Source organism: Musa acuminata, chromosome BXJ1-3, assembly GCF_036884655.1.
Source record: "Musa acuminata AAA Group cultivar baxijiao chromosome BXJ1-3, Cavendish_Baxijiao_AAA, whole genome shotgun sequence".
Lineage (NCBI taxonomy): Eukaryota > Viridiplantae > Streptophyta > Magnoliopsida > Zingiberales > Musaceae > Musa > Musa acuminata.
The window spans coordinates 45,659,675-45,678,555 of record NC_088329.1 but is presented as its reverse complement, the minus strand read 5'-3'; the positions used below and the strand labels follow the sequence as shown (position 1 = coordinate 45,678,555).

General features: G+C 46.5%; 3 protein-coding genes across 6 annotated transcripts; all 3 read right to left on the bottom strand.

Annotated features, from left to right (window-relative positions):
- Positions 1 to 1,516: 1,516 nt before the first annotated feature.
- LOC135638348 (gibberellin 2-beta-dioxygenase 3-like) lies at positions 1,517 to 3,134 on the bottom strand. The gene is made up of 3 exons (XM_065151453.1): positions 2,679 to 3,134; positions 2,182 to 2,527; positions 1,517 to 1,840 (listed from the first exon to the last, which is right to left on the bottom strand). The coding sequence occupies exons 1-3, from the start codon at positions 3,080 to 3,082 to the stop codon at positions 1,574 to 1,576; spliced, it is 1,017 nt and encodes a 338-aa protein (XP_065007525.1). The 5' UTR covers positions 3,083 to 3,134; the 3' UTR covers positions 1,517 to 1,573.
- Positions 3,135 to 7,541: 4,407 nt separating this feature from the next.
- Positions 7,542 to 10,866, bottom strand: LOC103979736 (protein BIIDXI). 3 transcript variants are annotated; one of them, XM_009395922.3, is made up of 4 exons: positions 10,645 to 10,866; positions 9,249 to 9,413; positions 8,475 to 8,816; positions 7,542 to 8,386 (listed from the first exon to the last, which is right to left on the bottom strand). In XM_009395922.3, exons 1-4 carry the CDS (start codon positions 10,742 to 10,744, stop codon positions 7,791 to 7,793), a joined length of 1,203 nt encoding a protein of 400 aa, XP_009394197.3. In that variant the 5' UTR covers positions 10,745 to 10,866; the 3' UTR covers positions 7,542 to 7,790. The 3 variants fall into 3 exon arrangements, with proteins under 3 accessions (XP_009394197.3, XP_065002107.1, XP_065002103.1); XM_065146035.1 differs by lacking the exon at positions 10,645 to 10,866 and adding an exon at positions 9,504 to 9,520; XM_065146031.1 differs by lacking the exon at positions 10,645 to 10,866 and adding an exon at positions 9,492 to 9,506.
- A 4,129-nt stretch (positions 10,867 to 14,995) lies between these two features.
- Positions 14,996 to 16,927, bottom strand: LOC135638339 (basic leucine zipper 2-like). 2 transcript variants are annotated; one of them, XM_065151448.1, is made up of 4 exons: positions 15,960 to 16,927; positions 15,768 to 15,858; positions 15,494 to 15,665; positions 14,996 to 15,340 (listed from the first exon to the last, which is right to left on the bottom strand). In XM_065151448.1, exons 1-3 carry the CDS (start codon positions 16,442 to 16,444, stop codon positions 15,501 to 15,503), a joined length of 741 nt encoding a protein of 246 aa, XP_065007520.1. In that variant the 5' UTR covers positions 16,445 to 16,927; the 3' UTR covers positions 14,996 to 15,340; positions 15,494 to 15,500. The 2 variants fall into 2 exon arrangements, with proteins under 2 accessions (XP_065007520.1, XP_065007514.1); XM_065151442.1 differs by having other exon boundaries at positions 15,539 to 15,665; positions 15,960 to 16,924.
- Between the last annotated feature and the right edge of the window lie 1,954 nt (positions 16,928 to 18,881).

The window sequence follows — 18,881 nt, the reverse complement described above, 5'->3', positions numbered from 1 at the left end:
CTTAATGGCGTTCTTCGGGAGTACATGCCCATCACATGCAGGAGTTATCGTCGCCTACGATGGAGTACTCGTGGTTCTCCACCACTTGTGTCGTCGAACCACATATTGCAGAAGGATTCAGCGAGTCAGTGACAAGGACTAGCTTTTAAGATGGTAACGGGAGGAAGGAGACCGGGTTGGCAACACAAAGGACGTACTTGGATTGGATAGATAAGACCAAGGGATATATATATATATATGTATATATATATTCGCCGAACTCATCTTAATTAGATGCGCATCATGTACATTTTGGCTCACGGCTGGTCGATTGCATGAGACAAAAAGGGAACGTTTAAGTGACACGACGAACGCACAAAACCTTTCTCACTGCCACAGTAACATTAATTGCTTTCCCTTTATCGCCATCGTTGAGACACTTCACGCACTGACAGTAAATTAAGGCTCTTTGACCGACTAGATCTCCGCTATCCCATACATAAATGCCAAAACGAAAACCCTTCTTTTCTTCTTTGCACAGATGATCTATCATCGTGTCTACAGTCTGTTGAATGATCACCAACAGCATTCAAAGAGTCGAGAAAACAATTGTTGGCTTCTTTTTCTTATGACGTAGATGTATGGTCATTATCATCAGGAAATAGTATTGTTATTTCTGGGAAGGACCGGCTTCGGATACAGTAAGTCAGAGGCAAACGAACCCAATAAATGACATCAAAGTAACAAAGAACAAACCAGCAAACATAATAATGTATAAGGAGAACGATGATAAGGTTTTGTGCTGGAACATGTACTTTCAGACATAGGGTTCTTCGTTTGTGCCTGACAAATTCATACTCCTTTTGCGAGATACAATACCCATATCACAACTCGAGTGTCAAGTGAAGAATACGTCTGGCTGTATTTGCCAATAGAACAGTACAAGTACTGAGGAATAGACTTTGATCGATGGAAAGTGATGCGACGAAAGAATGTTCACTTTGATTCCCTTTCGAATACCATATATTCGACACTTTATACTTCTCATCATCAGCGGTAAGTTGCATGGGATAATTTAGAGTATGAAGTTCCTCAGAAAACGTAAGGTATTACTCCCATGCATTCATGCAGTTCAATAACCTGTGGGCCAAAAATCTCCCGGACGCTATTTTTTAAGTCCTAACTTATCACTGCCATGTGATCTCCAGCAGAGATACGTAAAGATATTGAGAAAATTTCGAGCCCAGTCCGGATGATGTACCAGTATCTGGATGGGATTTCAGAAACTAAGACTTGCACCGCTGTAGCAGTACTTGTAGAGGACTATCTCAAACAGTGACAGCAGATCGAGGCTGTAGAAAGATATGGCGGAAGGCAAAGCTTCAAGATGACCCTTTTAACATTCGTGTTCTTCATGGTGATGGAAGGTGATTTGTACATGACTACACGAAGCAAAGACAGTGCACCAAAACAGAGCAGAGAAAAGGTGGTGGTGAAAGGGTTACAGACGAGGAAGAAGCCTTCTTTGGTTACCATTTTTGGTTAGAGAACACGGGATAATTCCCTCCCCCCCGCCCCCCAGAAACAGTGAGGTCTATAGTCTTTGGTCATCAGCGACCTCTCGCTTCTCGAACAGCCCAAGCCTGTTATCAGCCAGCCTTGATTTGTAGGCAGCCTTCTTGTACTCATCCCATGTGAACTCCTTGTACAGGCTGTGCTCCCCCTCTCCCATCAGCTGTGGCAATGGAGCAATCTTCTCTGCTAAGGGTGGCCCAAAGAAGTAGATCATGGAGACCCTGGACTCCCAGCCACTGGCCACCACCCTATGCTTCACGCTCCTGAATCTCCCATTTGTCAGAACCTACATCCACCAGCCATGCCAAAAAATCATGTACCGCACGCTTAGTTGCAGAAGGAAGCCCGTGGATACAAAAATTAAATTCATCTACCTGGGTTAAATCATGACAAGTAGCTATAACAGTAAGATGATGAAGTATATAACGACATCAGAGAAGCACTGGAGCACTGTTCTTGGTGTAAAAGACGATGCAAGTTCTTCGTAAAAGATACAGAGCACTGACATAGCACTATTCGCTTTCTACCAGACAGATAGGCTTGTTCATGGTGTAAAGGGATGGGTTTCTTGATACTAAGATGAAGCAAATCAGTCCAAACACAAAGGAGGAATGTTTGAGTGGTCACCTGCAAGGAATCACCGACGTTGATGAAGAAGGACTCTTCGTCCGGAGGAACGGAGACCCAGCTCCCGTCCTTGAGTGATATCTGCAAGCCGGTGCTATTGTTTGATCTCAAAACAGATATGACCTGTGGATCTGTGTGCTCTCCAAAGCCGGTCAAGCCGTAATTGTAACCTCGGAGCACCGGGCATGGAGGATAGTGGTTGAGCCTAAAGATTCCGTCACTGTTCTCATCCATGACAAGCCTACTGATGACGTCTCTGGGCTCGATATCTAACCCTTCCGCCATCAGTTCAAGCACCTTGGAAGCCAACTTCCTGACGGCTGCCAGGTATTCCTTCAAAGCAGAGCTGCAACGTATTCCACCAACCAAACAGGAAGCGTAAGAAATCAGTTTCCGCCACCAACCATATGCTAACCTATGTAGACGAGGGAGGAAGATACAAAGGTGCAAACACCTATGGGAATTCATTCGCAAGCAATGCAGCTAGAGTCCCCTACCTAAAAGAGCATGCGGCGGGCTCTCGAAGAAAGTCCATGAACGTGTAAGACAATGGCTTGGAGGCGACGGCGAAGAGAAGGTACTCCAACCACCCGATGTCGCCATTAGCGCCGATCTTTCTGTTTCCATAACCAAAAGGATCGGGCGGCCCAGACCTCTCCTTCTCCACCGGAGACAGGGAGAAGAACTTCACAGCCTCCGCCTCCAGTCTCTGCATGAGCTCCACGGGAATCCCGTGGTCGGTGACCTTGAGGAACCCAAACTCTTCGCAGGCCTCGACGACGGACGCTGCAGCGTCGGGCTTCGAGAGGTCGATGACGGGAACGCATGGCGAGCAGGCGATAACTTTCGGCGATCTAAGGAGCGAGATTTGATCCAGTCCTGGGTTGGACAAGACGACCATGGTCGCAGGGAAACAGAGCAGAACAGAGAGGGGATGGAGTTCCAAGGGGACCGCCGTGTAGTAGAGTTGCATGTGAGGCGGTGGGCTTCGTAGCCCCTTTATATAGACACGAGGCCACCTAAAAAAACATGGTGATTGATACAAGTACCAGATTGATCGATCGATTGATTGATCCAAATCAAGGGTGGTGGGTGTAACCACGAGTCTGGGTGGTCAATGGACCCGAATCCGATCTGGCATCTCGGGTATTAAACACGCGTTTTAGATCCAATAAGTTCATCCTACCGAGTGAACGATCCCACGCGTACACGTGGTGATGCGCTTTTGCATCCAAAAGGCGATGTGCTACGAGCGGCGGATCTGTGGCGAGCTCGACCAGAATCGGATTCCCGATCGTTTTCTTCGCCCACCATGCGAAGTATATGCGTCGGCGAATGTGGCTCGTCCAATTCTCATCTCCTGTGAAGACCTGAGTCGACCACGTCGGCCCAAATGTGACCCATACAATGAGTTACATGGACATCCTCGTTCGAGCCTCACAGACCACAGCTCAAGTGGTCAACGCCAATATGATTGACCAGAACAAGCTCTGGACAATATTCGTGGGGGATTGACCGACCACTATGCGTAGGGGCCTTTGGAGTCGGCGTTTCTCCCATGCAGACGATGGAAGGTCGACAGAATTAGATTGGCCTCTTGACGAAGGCTTCACAATTAATGGAGGAGATGGATAATAAACATCAGACGATTTAGGTGATGGATAGCAGATGTGAACAGTGCTGTGTTCGGACGATCAATGCTCGGATATTGAATGCTAAAACGAAGAGCGACGGGTTCAAAGGTCCCCAGCAACTTCACAGGAGTCGACGCAGTCACTTATATGCTGATGTTTGCCTATAAACCTCTGTATCCATCCAAAATATAGATAAAAATGACCTAAAAGGATTTTAATATTTTTATCATCATAAAAAGCTTTTAAATAAAGCAAATTAATTCGACTGGAATTCAACTCTCGATTATATCCAACTGATGGAGATTATATATAAGGACAAGTACGGCAGATTTTAGGTTCTGAAAGGTATGTGTGTGTCTCTCTCTCTCTATATATATATACATATTTGCTTAGCAAAAGACTCAGGTTTCAAATGCATCGATCGTCACTGTTGTGGGAGCATATATGAGCAAATCAATAATTTATAAGGTGGAAAGTAGGACGAGATCGTTTTCTTGTCCAAAGTTATTTTGGGCACCCGACTGGTCATCAAAACTCAGCAACCAAAAAACTACTGCTTTAGCCCCTGGATTTAGAGAGAGCGAGAGAGAATGTTTTCTCTCGGTTAACCAAGGAACTTCTCAAGAACAAATTCACCTGCTGTCGGTGAGGTAGACGTCCGTCTGCCCCCAGCGTCGGGTGCTTCTTCCGCCCACTGTAAGACCTGAAGAGTACTTCAGATGCGTGTCCCAGGAATTCCCATCTCTGGATTAGTGTCTCTCTCAGAGAATATCTGACGCATGGACCTCACATCTCTCTCCTTCGGTAAGTAGGAAAGCCAAACACTAATATTCCTGCCTTATTTCTGTCAATTTCATGCTTTTTCGGCCAGAGGAGATCCAAACAGTAATACCGACACATTCTTTCTATTGGCTGACCGCATGCTGTTGTTTTTGCTGTGTATGCAGATACATATGCTTGGGATGGATCTTTGTCCGGCCTATTTGTTGGTCATAAAATCATGATGGATTGCTAATAACATTACTCGAATAAAGTTTCTGTTCGTATCAACTTGAAATGGGATAGGTTTTGGAGCTCGATTAATGGGCTATATCCCAGCCATCGAGATGCTTCGTGCAATGTCTACGATGAGAGTGGCAATGGAACATCGGTTTGTTTAGAACCAGTCGAGCAGTACGTACACAGATGACGAGCATGAAGGTACCATCATGAGATGTAATCGTCACCATACCAAAAACATTTAGGATTTCTTTTTTCCTTTTAAAGGGAAAATTAGAAGACTTCGTGTCCTTTCACGAGGAGGAGATCTGCGTGAGCTGACCAAAATAACATTACTAGTAGGACGTGCATGCATGTCCCAGCTCAGTACGTGGTGCAGGGACTAACTGAGCCCTTTGACTTAATGCCACAGGATCGTAATCTTATCCATACCAGAAGCAGCACAGCGGAAGGAAAGGATCGATGCTCCAGTTCAGAAGCGTGCATGAATCTGTCACAAAAACGACATCGGTGCTTCGCTTCAATGGATGCATGATCGAATGCGGGTTGAATCATGGAAACTCGGTCCAAACGACAACACAGCAAATAAAAGTGAACGAAACCCCCACCTGGAGGGGGAGAAAAAGAGAAGATAAGGTGCATGCATGCGTTGCTGCTGCAGTATGGCTTGGGGGGACGTCGGAAGATGTGGTCAATGCCATGGACGATCTGTACGTGTCCTTTCCAGCTCTATCTGTTAGAACTTCTGCTGCTCTTTTAGCGTAGGAGATTAGTTTTTCCCCACACCTTTCCTTCATTTTATCTCCATTCTTTTTCCCCGAAAGTGAATTTTGATGGCTCTGATATTAGTACACTGCATTTGGTGGGATTATGAGAGCAATAATTTGCTGTAGAGTGGACCCAGCATCGCCGCATACAATAATGAGGTTCTTCCAATTAACATAAACTGCATTGAACTATTGTGTTCATCTGCTGAGCATACCAGACAGCGATAATCTGCAAGAAAGTGGCCGCACGAGAGTGGCTGAATGTGATTATGTCGAGTTAAGGAATCCGTCATTTTGCATCATAGTGCATGCAAAATGACAGATTCATAACATGCGGTAACACCATGTCATCAGCCGACATGTTGTTACCGCATGTGAGGCATAATCACAGCAACAGTTTAAAGATATCAGAATCAAATTATGATAAATATCTACCAAAGACCAGCCAAATTAATTAGAGTACAAGTAAGACAAGTTGCTCGTTACATTTATCTCTTCTTTATATCATGCTCGGATAAAGTACATGCAATGCCCAGCTTTTAGATCCCAGTACATCTTCCGGATCATGCGGCTGTAAACTCCATGATCTCGGAGGTGTTACGACTCCTATCGGTCAATAGTGCGGAATCTTCTTGTGGAGGTACGAAGCCGACCAACTCAGAGCAAGTTGCAATTCTAACGCCCACCTTGGTTGGTGAGCTACAGGTGTTCAAGGCAAATCTTTTCGACGTAGACCCTCTCATGCAAGTGGCGCGCAGCTTGGCCACCAGAGAGAGAGAGAGAGAGAGAGAGAGACTCTGTGGAAAGGATATGATTGTGAGACAACTTGTTTGAGATATCTATCTTGTCATCCATGGTGAGGAGAGCTGATGGTTCTTGGGAGTGCGTGGATAAGGGTCTCAGAGAGCAGTGGCCATTGCCTGAGACAAGAGTTGGAGGAAGTGAGAGTTGGCAAGGGGCGATTGGGAGGCAGACTTTTCCGGTGGGTGTCGAGAGATCGCTCTCGGATCTGCAACTACAATTATGGTGTACGGAGATCTGAAGGGAGTAGTGAGCTGATAAGGCTAAAAGATTCAAGATGACACCGAGGATAAGGATCGCAAAAGCCAAAGCAGGAGCAGTTGGTGGTGATCTCGTGGGGAGGCCGCGCTTGCTTTGTGAACACCGAGGTAGAAACGGAACGGAGCATCACGGTACGCCGTCACATCGGACGGTGATATGAAGCGATCGGTGAGGTGGGGCCCAGCCAAATGGACCCGCCCCTGAGGCATTCCATGTACAGTGGCTGGCGATCGAATGTGGTGGTATCGGATTGGCTCCACGAAGGATCCAATAAACTAACAGAAAGAGTTGAACCGGATGATATTAAATCGGTTCAGGTTGTTGAGAGTTTAGGCCCGGCCCATTTGGCAACATCGGTGAACCCTCCCGGGCCGTGCGTTGTCCAATGGGACGATCATCTGTGCTTCGTGATCGATGATCACCAGGATCAACGGACAGATCGTTTCTCTCATCTATTTTATCTCGCCAGGCTTGCTTGACTCGATATACTCTTCTCACATCCATCAAGAGAGCTGCTCGAATCCGAAGACATGATCAAAAGCTAAAAGATTAACAGAGAGAGAGAGAGAACTACAGAGAAGAAAAAGATTCACGTAGGAGCTCATGGTTTGTAATGTGGTATGCTGTAGTTCATGAGTGTATTACTTACTCATTGTACAACATTAGATGTATAGTTTAGTAGGACTTCAACCAAAGTGGAGCTCTACATGTCCCGTGTTATCCTTCATCTAAATAGACACATTAGACATATCACATGATTCAGGCAGCCTGGTAGAAACAACCAATCAAATGGTCCAACAGATATGGGATTACCCTGTGCTCTGTTGCCATGGAGTTATGAAGGTCCAATTTATGAACACAGGACTCCATCGATGCCCAGGTTCGTGACAAGCTTCCACGAACAAAACCATTTCATATTATAATGGCTGCAAATATATAATGACATTACAGTTGGAAGAAATGGTTTCTCCAGACCTTCATACTATCCATAATAAGACTATCATCAGTAAAAGCAAAACTAAGAAGCAGGTTGCAAACTTGTGCCCTTTGTGCTACCTCCAAAGACGTCACCTTCAGATAACCTCGCAGCATCGCACACGAAAACGTAGTAATTACCTCAAACACATGGCAGGAGAGCCTTTGGGCTTCAGGCCACAACCATAATGACTGCCACGACCAGACCTAGGAGAGACGCAATCCAACTGGACTTCACGGCCGGCGATCCGGAGATCCCCCACACCCTCACCTCGTCGACCACCGGCCCGCAGAGCGAACTCCGATCGTCGCTCCTCGTGTTGTAGTACACGCTGTAGAAGGCGATGCGCGTCCGCTCGGCCCGCGCCGTGAAGGTGATGTTGGCCGGCTGGTGGGTGGCGTTGCCCGTGGGCGAGTAGTGGAAGTTCTGCGCCTGGTCCCCGGCGAAGGCCATCACCGCCAGAGGCGTCTGGCACGAGTCGCCGGCGGCCCCTACCGTGAAGGTAAGGTTGTACTGCTTTTCAGGGGTGGTCTCCACCATCTGGGAGATGATCCCTTCCTTGCCGGATAACAGCTCGATGGCGCGCTTTCCCTGGGGGACGTCGAAGTGGTAGGAGTCGACGTAGCGCACGGCGCGGTTGGACTCAACCATCCAGCCGGAGAGGGCGGACGTCTCCTCGTCGAGGTTCGTGGGGAGGAGGACCCCGAGGCTCGCATTGGGGAACATCCATGGGCCTTCCTCGAAGTCGCCATTCACGACGGCGTTGTCTGCAACGTCGTGACCAAAGCACGATCACCCATCTAGGCGCATACAGAGGCGTGCAGAAGGAAGCAGGGGAATCGGATCATACAGCACCTTCGGGTCGATCGGGAGTGAAGAGTTTCTTGATGGCGATGTTGTCGATGATGGGGCCGCAGGTGGGATCGTCCTCCATGCCCGGGTTCTTGAAGCTGAGCTTCGACACCGCCCCGTCCTCGGCCTGCGCCTGGAACGCCCAGGCGTAGGCGTCCCACCCCTCGACGCTGTAGAGCGTCTGCAGGTCCACCGTCTGCGTCGCCGGCCACACCGACACGTTCAGCGACTCCAGCTGCGCGCACGTCCGCGCCGCGCTGAACGTCACCGCGTACGTCGACCCCTTCTCCAGCTGCAGCTCCTGCGATATTTCCGCGTCGTTCCCCAGCCGCACCGCGTGCACCCCTGCGTCCACATTGTCCACTCCACAGTCACCTCATTCACTGGTCATTCCAATAATAATTTCGTAGACCGCAAGCTTGTGAAACAGAGACAGGATTCTCTAACACGACTGACAGTGTGTCAGCGCTGAAAGGAAATCCTCAGGTTCAATTAAGAACTCAACTCGACGAGGAACGTGATCCCGCTTGGTGCCGTGTATGACCAGATGATTCTATTGGCATGCATGTCCTTATCCGTATAATGTTCTCGCATGAGAAGTGGAACTTAAGCTAATAAAGAGTGACGGCCATGGGAAAAGATGGATGCTTTAGGAACTCGAGAAAGGGTGTGGACCGGTGTCATAGGGAAAAAGGATTTGGAGCACTGTTCAGGGAAAACACTAAAAGCAGAGATGAGACCGGGCAAAAGAAACCAGGGGCACTGTAGCTCTGTTACCTTCGGGGACTATAAGTATCATGCCACCTTGCTTTTGCCCAGACTCCACCAGCTCCACCGTGCCATTGATGGTCCACCCGGGCAGGGAAGCGACTCCTTCCCCCAGGCCGCTACCGGAGGCCCCGCCTGCTGGCACCGTCTCGAAGGCCCCGTTGTTAACCAAACCTACAGTACGAGTGATCACAGCGTCATTATTCCCATCGAGATGAGTAAAAGCAAGCAAAAACAAACACTCAAGGGCACAGGTTTATAGACACGAGCAACTATGGCCGTGAAAGAGGGCATCGGAAGCAGGTCCAACGTTTGTGACAGGAAGGGGCAGCCAAAGGCTGCTGCTCCATCTCCGTCGGCGTCTGATCCCTTCCCCTTTTCACGGTGCTCGTAGTTCCAACCCAAACCTCGGGTCAATAGGCAACCAAGATAAAACAAGCAGGTAAGGTAGACCTGTGCCAGCACATGGGCGATTGGGCCCCCCATTTCTCACGCGACCGCCGTGAGTGCTTCCCACTCCCGCACAGTGAATCGATTCATCTCACCATCAAAATCTTGTAAGAGTATTTTGTTTGGTAGGGTGTTGATCTAGTGATATTATTACTCCACATAATTCCGTGGGATCACGCGGTCCCAATCTAATAATGAATGCACATGAAGGTAATAAGTTGGCGTAACACACGCGCGAGACAACGCAACACCCGAATTGATTTAGCATCAAAGGTACGGTAAAGCGAGAGGCAAAAGGAAAAGAGCACTGCTATGATTTCTGTACTAAATGGGATGATAGCGACGGAAGGTAGGAAGAGAAAGAGCTATCTAAAATATTTGTTGGGGCGTCAACATAGTCTTCTGAAAGCAATCTGACCTGACCTGATGACTAGTTTAGTTCTAACACGTTGTAGACAATCGATCTGATTAAGTAGGACCCATATAGTTTAGTTCTAACTCTCGACCTCAGCGATCTTAGGATGCCGAGCACCTTTCACCGTGGACGCCGCGCTGTGGATTTCTACGGGGACTCTGATCGATTACGACACGCAAACTACTTCCATGTGGATGAAGCAGTCGGGAGTAGGGTTTAGGAGAGGCGTCTCCTTTCGCTGCCATGGTCGTTTTCGAGCTTTCCTTCTCCGGGAGTCACTGTTATCATCTTTTTCTTCTAATGACTGACTCTAAAGGAATCCTGAGAAGAGGCTGCTTCCCGGCTCAGCAGAGTCTAGGAGAAAGAAGAAGCAACTCCAGAGCACAGATTGTTCGTAAAAGAAACTAACAGCATCAAAGAGCAGCATAAGACATAGCGATCTCACAAATGCTTCTCTAAAAATGCAAGAGGCAGGAGATGTTCCTTAACGGAAACCCCAAGAAAGAAGGCCCGATGTAGCGGAAGGCTAAGGAGGCGTACCATCTTCTAGTGCAGCTGCAGCACGCCGAGCGAAGAGGAGGAGGAGGAGGAGGGCGCCGAGAGGAGGAAGCCAAGCGCGTTGAGTGGCAGAGCGAGCCATCTCCGACTCAGGAACAGGAGGCGAGCGAGTTCTTCCCCCCTTTCCCTCTTCCAAGGACACAGTCACACACTCTCTCAGTGGGCCGTTTACCACTCCCTCCGCTTTTATCGCTGGTTCCCTTTGTTTTGTTTTTGGCTCCATTCACACTATTTTATTGCTGGAAAAGCAAAAGCAGAGGCGTTAATTTTGCTTCATATCTTCCTGCTGTGTGTGTGTGTGTGTGTTTTTAATATTGAAAGCAACAAACAGTAAGAACAGAGAGAGAGAGAGAGAGAGAGAGAGAGAGAGAGAGGAGTTATGGAGTGCACTGTTATCCTATCTTTCCGCGTTTTGCGTACTGAGTGCCCTCCGCTTTCTGACCGGCATCCATTCGAGGGTTGCTTTTGTTTTACTTTGTATAATTGTTTCTTAGCTTCTCATTTGGACAAAATGTCTCCGGTACACTTCATTTTAAGAAAGACTCAAACCCGTGACTAGCGTCTTGACATGACAGTGATGCTTTTGAGAACATACGAAACATGTAAATGAGCCCATTTATCGACACCCTTTTGTTAGAAAGGCTGATCATGTCATCCAAGAACATACCGTCATGTCTCCGAGAGGATGCATGTGCTGATCATCAAAACAAAATGGGAATCAGATAATACTTTCAGTGTCAACACGTATAAATAATCTTTAAAAGCCCGTAATTAACTTAGTGATCGAGTACGAAGAAGAGGCATGTAAGTCTCTCTGCGTGTAGGTTAGGGGTGAAGGGTGCATAGCCCAATGGTCTAGCTTAATAAAAGCTCACACACGTAGGTCATACATAGGTGCAGACTCTCTTCCTTTATGGGTTCCACGGGCAATAATGCTGCTGCGGTGGATTCCAACATCGTAAAGTCCACATGCTTCCTATACATCAAGTCATTCCATCAGCTCTGCAAAGTATTGAAAGTAGTAGTCATGGTGGCAGCTATTGGGCTCTTGTTGGCAATCTAACGGGCCTGGCCCAGTCTCTCTCTCTCTCTCTCTCTCTCCAGCTGCAGACTTGCACTGCCTGGGCATGCCTTCCTGTCAATCTGATCCACGTTCACCCCATGATAGTCTTATGATGCATCCTAATAACTATCCACATCCAAAGAATAAATACCTCTCAGATCTATTTTTGTCAAGAGGGTTAATAGTCGAGACATGTAAATTATGTGCCAATGGTGTTCTCATGTTACCATTCTACAGGACCAGAGTACGGACCTTTTGTTTCGTTGTGGCTGATGAACCTCTCCATGGAGAGAAAAATGTAGCCATATTTTCTTCATGGTAGAGAAGCAAGGCAGGTAGATGCACCATTTAATGGCATCGAGTACACCATTTTGAAGCAGCCACTCATATGTTTGTTTGTTTGTCTGTCTGTCTTCTCCTTCGGTAGTCATGTCGGTCCAGCCTTCTCGGCTTCTTGTCCGGATGCATGAACTACATTAGGTTTTACGGCACTCACATTACATCCTTTAACCTCTTTAGTGGAGCTTTGCCCTCTCCAGTAAAGTGATAGTCTGCCACTATACATCACACTGACGATCGAGTAAAAGAAAAGAACCCTAATTAATATCTTCTACATTGTCATATTGCTTGTACACTTCTTGTAGTGGTCTTCTCTCGAGTCCTCTCTACCACAAAGAAGTCGAAAAAAAAGCATTGGCATGCATGGTTGCATCCCAGGATTCACAGCTTGAGGGTCCACACGCACAATGAAGTCAGGAGACAGCCGGAAGTCACAAGCAACTTCCTAGGCCTGTGACCGCACAAGAATGGCAGTGGATGAGCTGCATGTGGACGGTGGGTTCTCAAGTCTACGGCCGAATGCTGTCAAGGACGTCGGAAGAGAGCACAGATCCACCCACCCACCTAACATCGCCATGTGCTCGACCAAATGCCTCCTTTTTTCACTTGGTCGAGAGGGCAGGCATTCAGCGTAGATCCAACCATCCAACCAAAAGCAAACTTTATTTACCGTCTCACTAGTTATATCCCTCTCGGAGCTAATGCTGTCTTGCTTTCTCCTTTATTCTAGTGGATCTTCAAATGGTTCACTTATATGTACAACATAAAAGAGCCTTAAGTATGATCATAAGTGTTCATCATCAAAAACCTCATGTTTGTCGGGTGTTTCAGTGACAAATGCTCTTCTTCTGAGTCATTTTTTAGCGATTAATATTACTTTGTTGCTAAAGGCTATCCTGTTTGGGTAGCCCATCTGAACTCGGATAATATGCATCTTCCCATCAAATCCAAATCCCTCGGTTTCTGCCATGTTGTCGGCTTTCCTTCCCTGCTCTGTCCTGCCAACTCCCACGTAAATGTATTATATTTAAGACTTGCCCTGTTGATGATGCCACCTCCCTGTTCCTGTCCCCCTTCACCGCATTTGCTCCATACCTCACTTTATAGCTTAGCTGGAAAGTTCGCTTGATTTGATTAATGAGGCGCTCTCTGCCTGTGATCCAAGCAATTGAATCTATCTATTCATCTACCTCACTCACATGAGAGCAGTTGGTGCAGTGCCTTATTGTTTGTGGTGGCATTGAAGCCAATCCACAACCTACTGTTATATAAACCCCAATGTCATAGCAATCACCAACTCCTCATCTCATCGGCCTGACATCTCGTTCTTTTGCGCTCTCTTCTTCTCTCTCCCCTTTCCTCGGAATGGCGTCCATGTCCGTTGATGGTTGGGAGAATTCCTTTGACGAGGATAACCTCGATGACATATACGATCCCGAGATCGATGACACCCTTCTGATGAAGTGGTTGGATGAGTCTGCGGCCGAGGAGTTCGACGGTGACCGGGTCGAGACAGTAATCCGGTCGTTGGAAGAAGAGATGGCATCTGGCGGTTTCATTACGGCGCCGGACCAGGCGATCCTTCATCCTGACGAGGACTGCGAGGACTGTGGCTTGGATGACATCCTCTGCGACCTCGACGGCCACGATTTCTCGAGATATGCCGTCGATGATTGCTTTAACTGGATGGAGATGGAGATGGAGGCGGAGGCAGAGGTGATCACGTGCCCGGGCAGCTACGCCGGTGACTGGTACGTCGACCAGTGCATGCAGGGGGCGGCTGGCTGTGATGACTCGAAATGTTATTTTTCGTTTTACCACGGGGGTGGGGCCATTTCGACGGAGCAGATCTACCATTCATTGTGGGAATGAACAGTTCGATGACGGAGCTGCGGTGACGCCGGTGGGTCCACCGGAGTTGAGTGGGTCATTTTTTTGGTTTCCAGTGTATTTTTCAACCCGTGTAGGATTTCTTTTTTTATGGTGTGTATAAATCCAGTATTTTGAAGGGTATTTTCTTATTACAGTAAAGGAAAATAGATGTTGGAGACAACGACAGAGAGAGAGAGATTGACGCTATATACATATAATTACCGTGTGTGTATATATATACACGTGGGTTCGTCGGTTTAGGTTAACAATATAACGGAGGGGGAACACTGTAGCATCACGTGGAATGTACTAATACGGTTAATTAATTAAAACATGTATCGGAAATAAGACCTAATTATTTATATATGATAACTACGTACGATCAATTTAATTATATTTTATGTGAATAAATCTGATTATTTTAGTGATGTTTTACATATGTTATAAGTTGTCATATGATAACATCTATGAAAAAAAAATAAATAAATATAAAAAAGAGTAATTGAGAATTATAAATTCATCTCCAAAGTCTATCAATTAAGAATAATATAAAATATAAAAAATAATTTTCAAATCAAATTAAGAAATATTATTTTAATATTCACTTAGTCTATAAAAAGGAAATAGAATATCGTAATGAATCATTAGAGAATGGATCAGTAAATTATACAATGATTATGTTTCTGATGATATGATTTTATCGTCTACATTCATTCATTCATTCATCACATTAGTTTATTCCTTAAAAAGAATAAATCGTGTAGTTTTTAAATTTTAAATTTTTATTATCTTTTAGTTATCATATTTTTCATCTCTTCAAATTTTCTATAGAAGAAAAACCACTGTTCCATATCAATATACATACACACCTTGATATTTATTCTTCGTTATGCTCACATCCAGTAAAGGCATCTTTATATTCATATATTATGTATTTGCTACATTTCTTTGTCTTTCTACATTTGCTCCCACAAAATAGTGGGAATGAATATGAATAACCAAAGATTTGAGGAGCAAAATTAGAATAATCTATCGATTAATGGAACGAACACACAGATCTCCGGTTAATAAACACACAATGATGCCTTGGAACAATCACTTTCGGCAACGCACAAGTGCGCCACTGCAGCCCAAACATGCTCTGTTTCCTCTCAAATGGAGAGAGAGAGAGAGAGAGAGAGAATATGAAGATGAAAAAGAATACAACGTAAAAACCATGAATTCATATTTAATGAAAGCCACCACCTCGACTACTGCTGCTGCTGCGTACTCTCCGTCAGCTAAGCAGTTCTTTCTCTGTGCGCGCGGCAGGTTCGGCGTCGGAAGCCGCCAATCTATCGAGATTCTGCTGATCGTAGATTCGTCGAAGTCTCTCGATCTCTTTCTTCAGGGCTTCTCGATGTGCTGCAGCATCTCACGAAAAACCTCATCCACTTCAAATCTTTGATTAAAATTGGCAAAGAAATGCATTCGTGTCGGCTTGTTTATTTGGTAGATCGGAACTTTTCGAGACTAAGAATAGAAGAGTAGCAATACAGCTCAAGAAATTCTACCAACTTTGAGCTTAATTTAGTCTCAGCGCCGCTGTTGAGAAGCACTCACCATCCTTGAAGATCTTGTCCTGCGCAAGCGCTGCAATCTTCTGCTTGAGATGGCTGTTGCCCATCGTGAGAAGGGAGCGCTGGTGATCGAGGAAGGCGACGCGAGGAGACAGTGCTGATACTTCGGTCTTCGTTTGGACATCCCACACACAGTCGATCGTTAGCAAAAGGAGCAGTAGGTCTACTTCTACCGCAAAGATTTATTTATAGTTGAGAAGGTTTGTACGTGCCTGCAACGAAGACACGCTGCGCTCGAGCTCCGAGATGTACTGAAGCTTGCGCACTCGGGACCTCTGCGCCGACTGCCTGTTGGCGAGGATCCTAATTCTTCCATGCAAGCATCAACACCACTTGGTTATGGCCAAATCGGAAATGTTGTTGTTGTTGTTCGTTGCTAGCGAATTACCAGATCTTGGCCTCACCTCTTCACCCTCTTCGGGTCGACAACCGACTCGGACTCAGCGCCTGCTCGCGCCGCCGTCGGCCCGGACGCTGCCTCTGGCTCCGTCTTGCACATGCTTTGCGCCTCCATCTGACCCGCAGCAGCCGGTTTGTCCTCGTTCATGCTGTCTTGATCCGACGACGACGATGGCGGCGCCGGCATCTCGTCGGAGAACATGGACATGAGCTGTTCGTCATCGAGGCGGTCGAAGCCTCCGCTCTCCTCCACGAGCGGGGCCTCCAGGAAGGCAACGGAATCGCTGGCGGAGCGGCGGTGGTGGTTCCGTCGGGTGGCAGAGAAGTCCAGGAACTCGTCGGCCCAGGCCGGAGGGTGGGCCGGGAAGAAATGATGGGGGGCCAATGCGGCAGCAGGTGCGGGGTGGTGGGCGAAGTAAGGCCAGTTGTTGGACATGGTGTTAGGGACTTTGGGAGGGAGCTGCGCCGTTGTTCCCTCTGATCCCTGCATGTGTATGCAAACGCAGAGAGAGAGAGAGAGAGAGAGAAGCTAGAATTAAGCTGATCAGATTGCACAGCCAATGCTTGCTATCTTATGACATGGCAGATGGGCAGCTGCAGCATCATGCCCTGCATCCAAATTCATGGAAGGAGACACTTCCCTTGCAATTGTCCTCTGTGACTCTCCCTCCCTCCCTCTCTCTCTCACAGACATCTCTCTTGTCTTTAGCATGGTGGTGAAGGTGGTGGCCTGGCAGCTTAAGCTGGCGGTGGAAGGAGGAGGAGGAGGGAGAGGGTCACATGACAAGGGATGAGGGAGACAGCTAGCAACAGCTGGGGTTGAGTACAGAGAGAGAGAGAGAGAGAGAAGAGAAGGGAGTTGGGATCAACGGTATCACAGGAAAGCCGCAGCAGCCGTTCGCATCAATCAAAGTGCAGGAATCAGCAACCACGTGCCGATGTGACCAAACCTCCCGTTGCCTCTCCCCATTCCAAATCGGCACATAGGTATCCATTCTCCATATAGTATGACCATCGAGCCTGCTATATAGTATATGACTCGCCAAGTCTAAGCTTTGAGACGCAGAAAGAGTTACGTGCTCGTCCACACGAAGACCAGAAAAAGGCCTTGATTGAACTATAAGTCGACTTCTGCTTTCGACTGTAACTTAACACGCGCTTGTCTGCCATGCATCCACTGTGGATGGTCACGTCATAGGCGTATGCAAGATACATGCTCGATCCAATAGATGGCGTTGGCTCTGCCGCGCATTTGGAGCACTAATGCACGTAAGCTATACGTATCTCATGATCGAAAAGGAGATGGCCAGTCCAATAATTTTGTGTTCCACAGGGTTGCGGATGAGCTGTTCAAGAATTATGAGAGAGAGAGAGAGAGAGAGAGAGAGAGGATATGTGCAGGCTAGTTATAGATGTGAATGATGTCTTGGCCACGAGCACTGTTGGCGTGCTCCCTCCCTCGTTGCTTTGTCGCAAAATTAATGTGCCTCTCACATGGTGGTGCTGTGCCTCTTCTCCTTTCCAAGCTCTACTTTCTTCCTCAACCTCAACCTCTTACGAGCTTCAGCTTATCCACACCAGAACTCGAAGCTTTTACCTCAACTTGCTGCTAAGGCTGCCATTAAGGCAGCGAGATGAGACCGGATGGGCATAAACATTTTGCTCGAGCATAAAAAAAAACGTCTGATATGATCCTCATCATTAAACCTCAGGAATTAGCAGTGGTAAGGAGCCACGATGCTTAGATCACTCCGAAAGGTTTTCGAGGCGAGAGATGGCATATCACCCTCAATGCCCTTTCAGGATCGATGCAGGTATATAATTATCGATCATCAAAACCCATTCTGTGGCCTTATATTCCCCACATTATTAGGGACAAAAGGGAAGTAAAGAGGCAACGCAGAGGAAAGCAGCACTTGTTGTGAGGTTTACCTGGACGGATGATACACCAAGTTGCAATTTTTACCTGTCGCCCACGTCGCAGCGTTCAGGGAGCGCGAGCTTCAACATTGGTAGAAAGAGCGGGGCCCATGACGAGATTGGCCAGTCTTCGCAGGTCTTTGTCTTGTCCGGCGCATGCAGGGAAAGGAGGAACCCAAAATCCAATTATTTCTGTGCCTTGCCTGCCTGCCTCTCTGGCCCTCAAATCTATTGATGCCATGGCCAAAACCAAAGCAGATGGTGAGGAGCAACATGGAGATAGATGTTGGAAGGCAGAACCGTGGAGATGCTCAACATTACTTTGGATCCCATTTGTGCTTTGGAGATGGATTTCAAAACATATCTACTACTCAGAACTAAATATATTTATTATCATATAATTATTGACAATATTCATTACGTTATTCACAATCTGACAAAAAATAATATTTGTTTAAGTATAAAAAAATCATGACTATATAAGAGTCTCTTTTATGTATATGCTAGATTTTATCATTATCATTGGAGTGACCATTATAATCGTTGAGATCATCATCATCAGATTCATTATTAGAGCAAATTAGATCCAAATAAATTAATCTTCTTATTCATCACAGTCACGATTGGTTGTGATGAGTATTTCTACATAGTTTTCAGTCCTAATAATAAAGAATAGCATCATCATGCTATTAATATATTTGATATATTTTACGATATGACAGTGTTTACCTAAGTCACATGATTCAAACCAATGACTCAAACCTCATACGATCATACCACATAAGATGGAAAGAATTAGGTACTATTTATGTTAGAAATATTAGATTGAACCATTCTCCACCTCATAAAATGTTAACTTGACTAATTTGATTCAGACTCATCGATATTTAATTCTTGACAATACATGACACCGAATTCAAAAGGCTGACGTAAGTGTGATAAATAAACACTTCATATTTTATATCTTTCAAAATTTAATTTTCTTCAATTAAGGTCAACTACCAAAC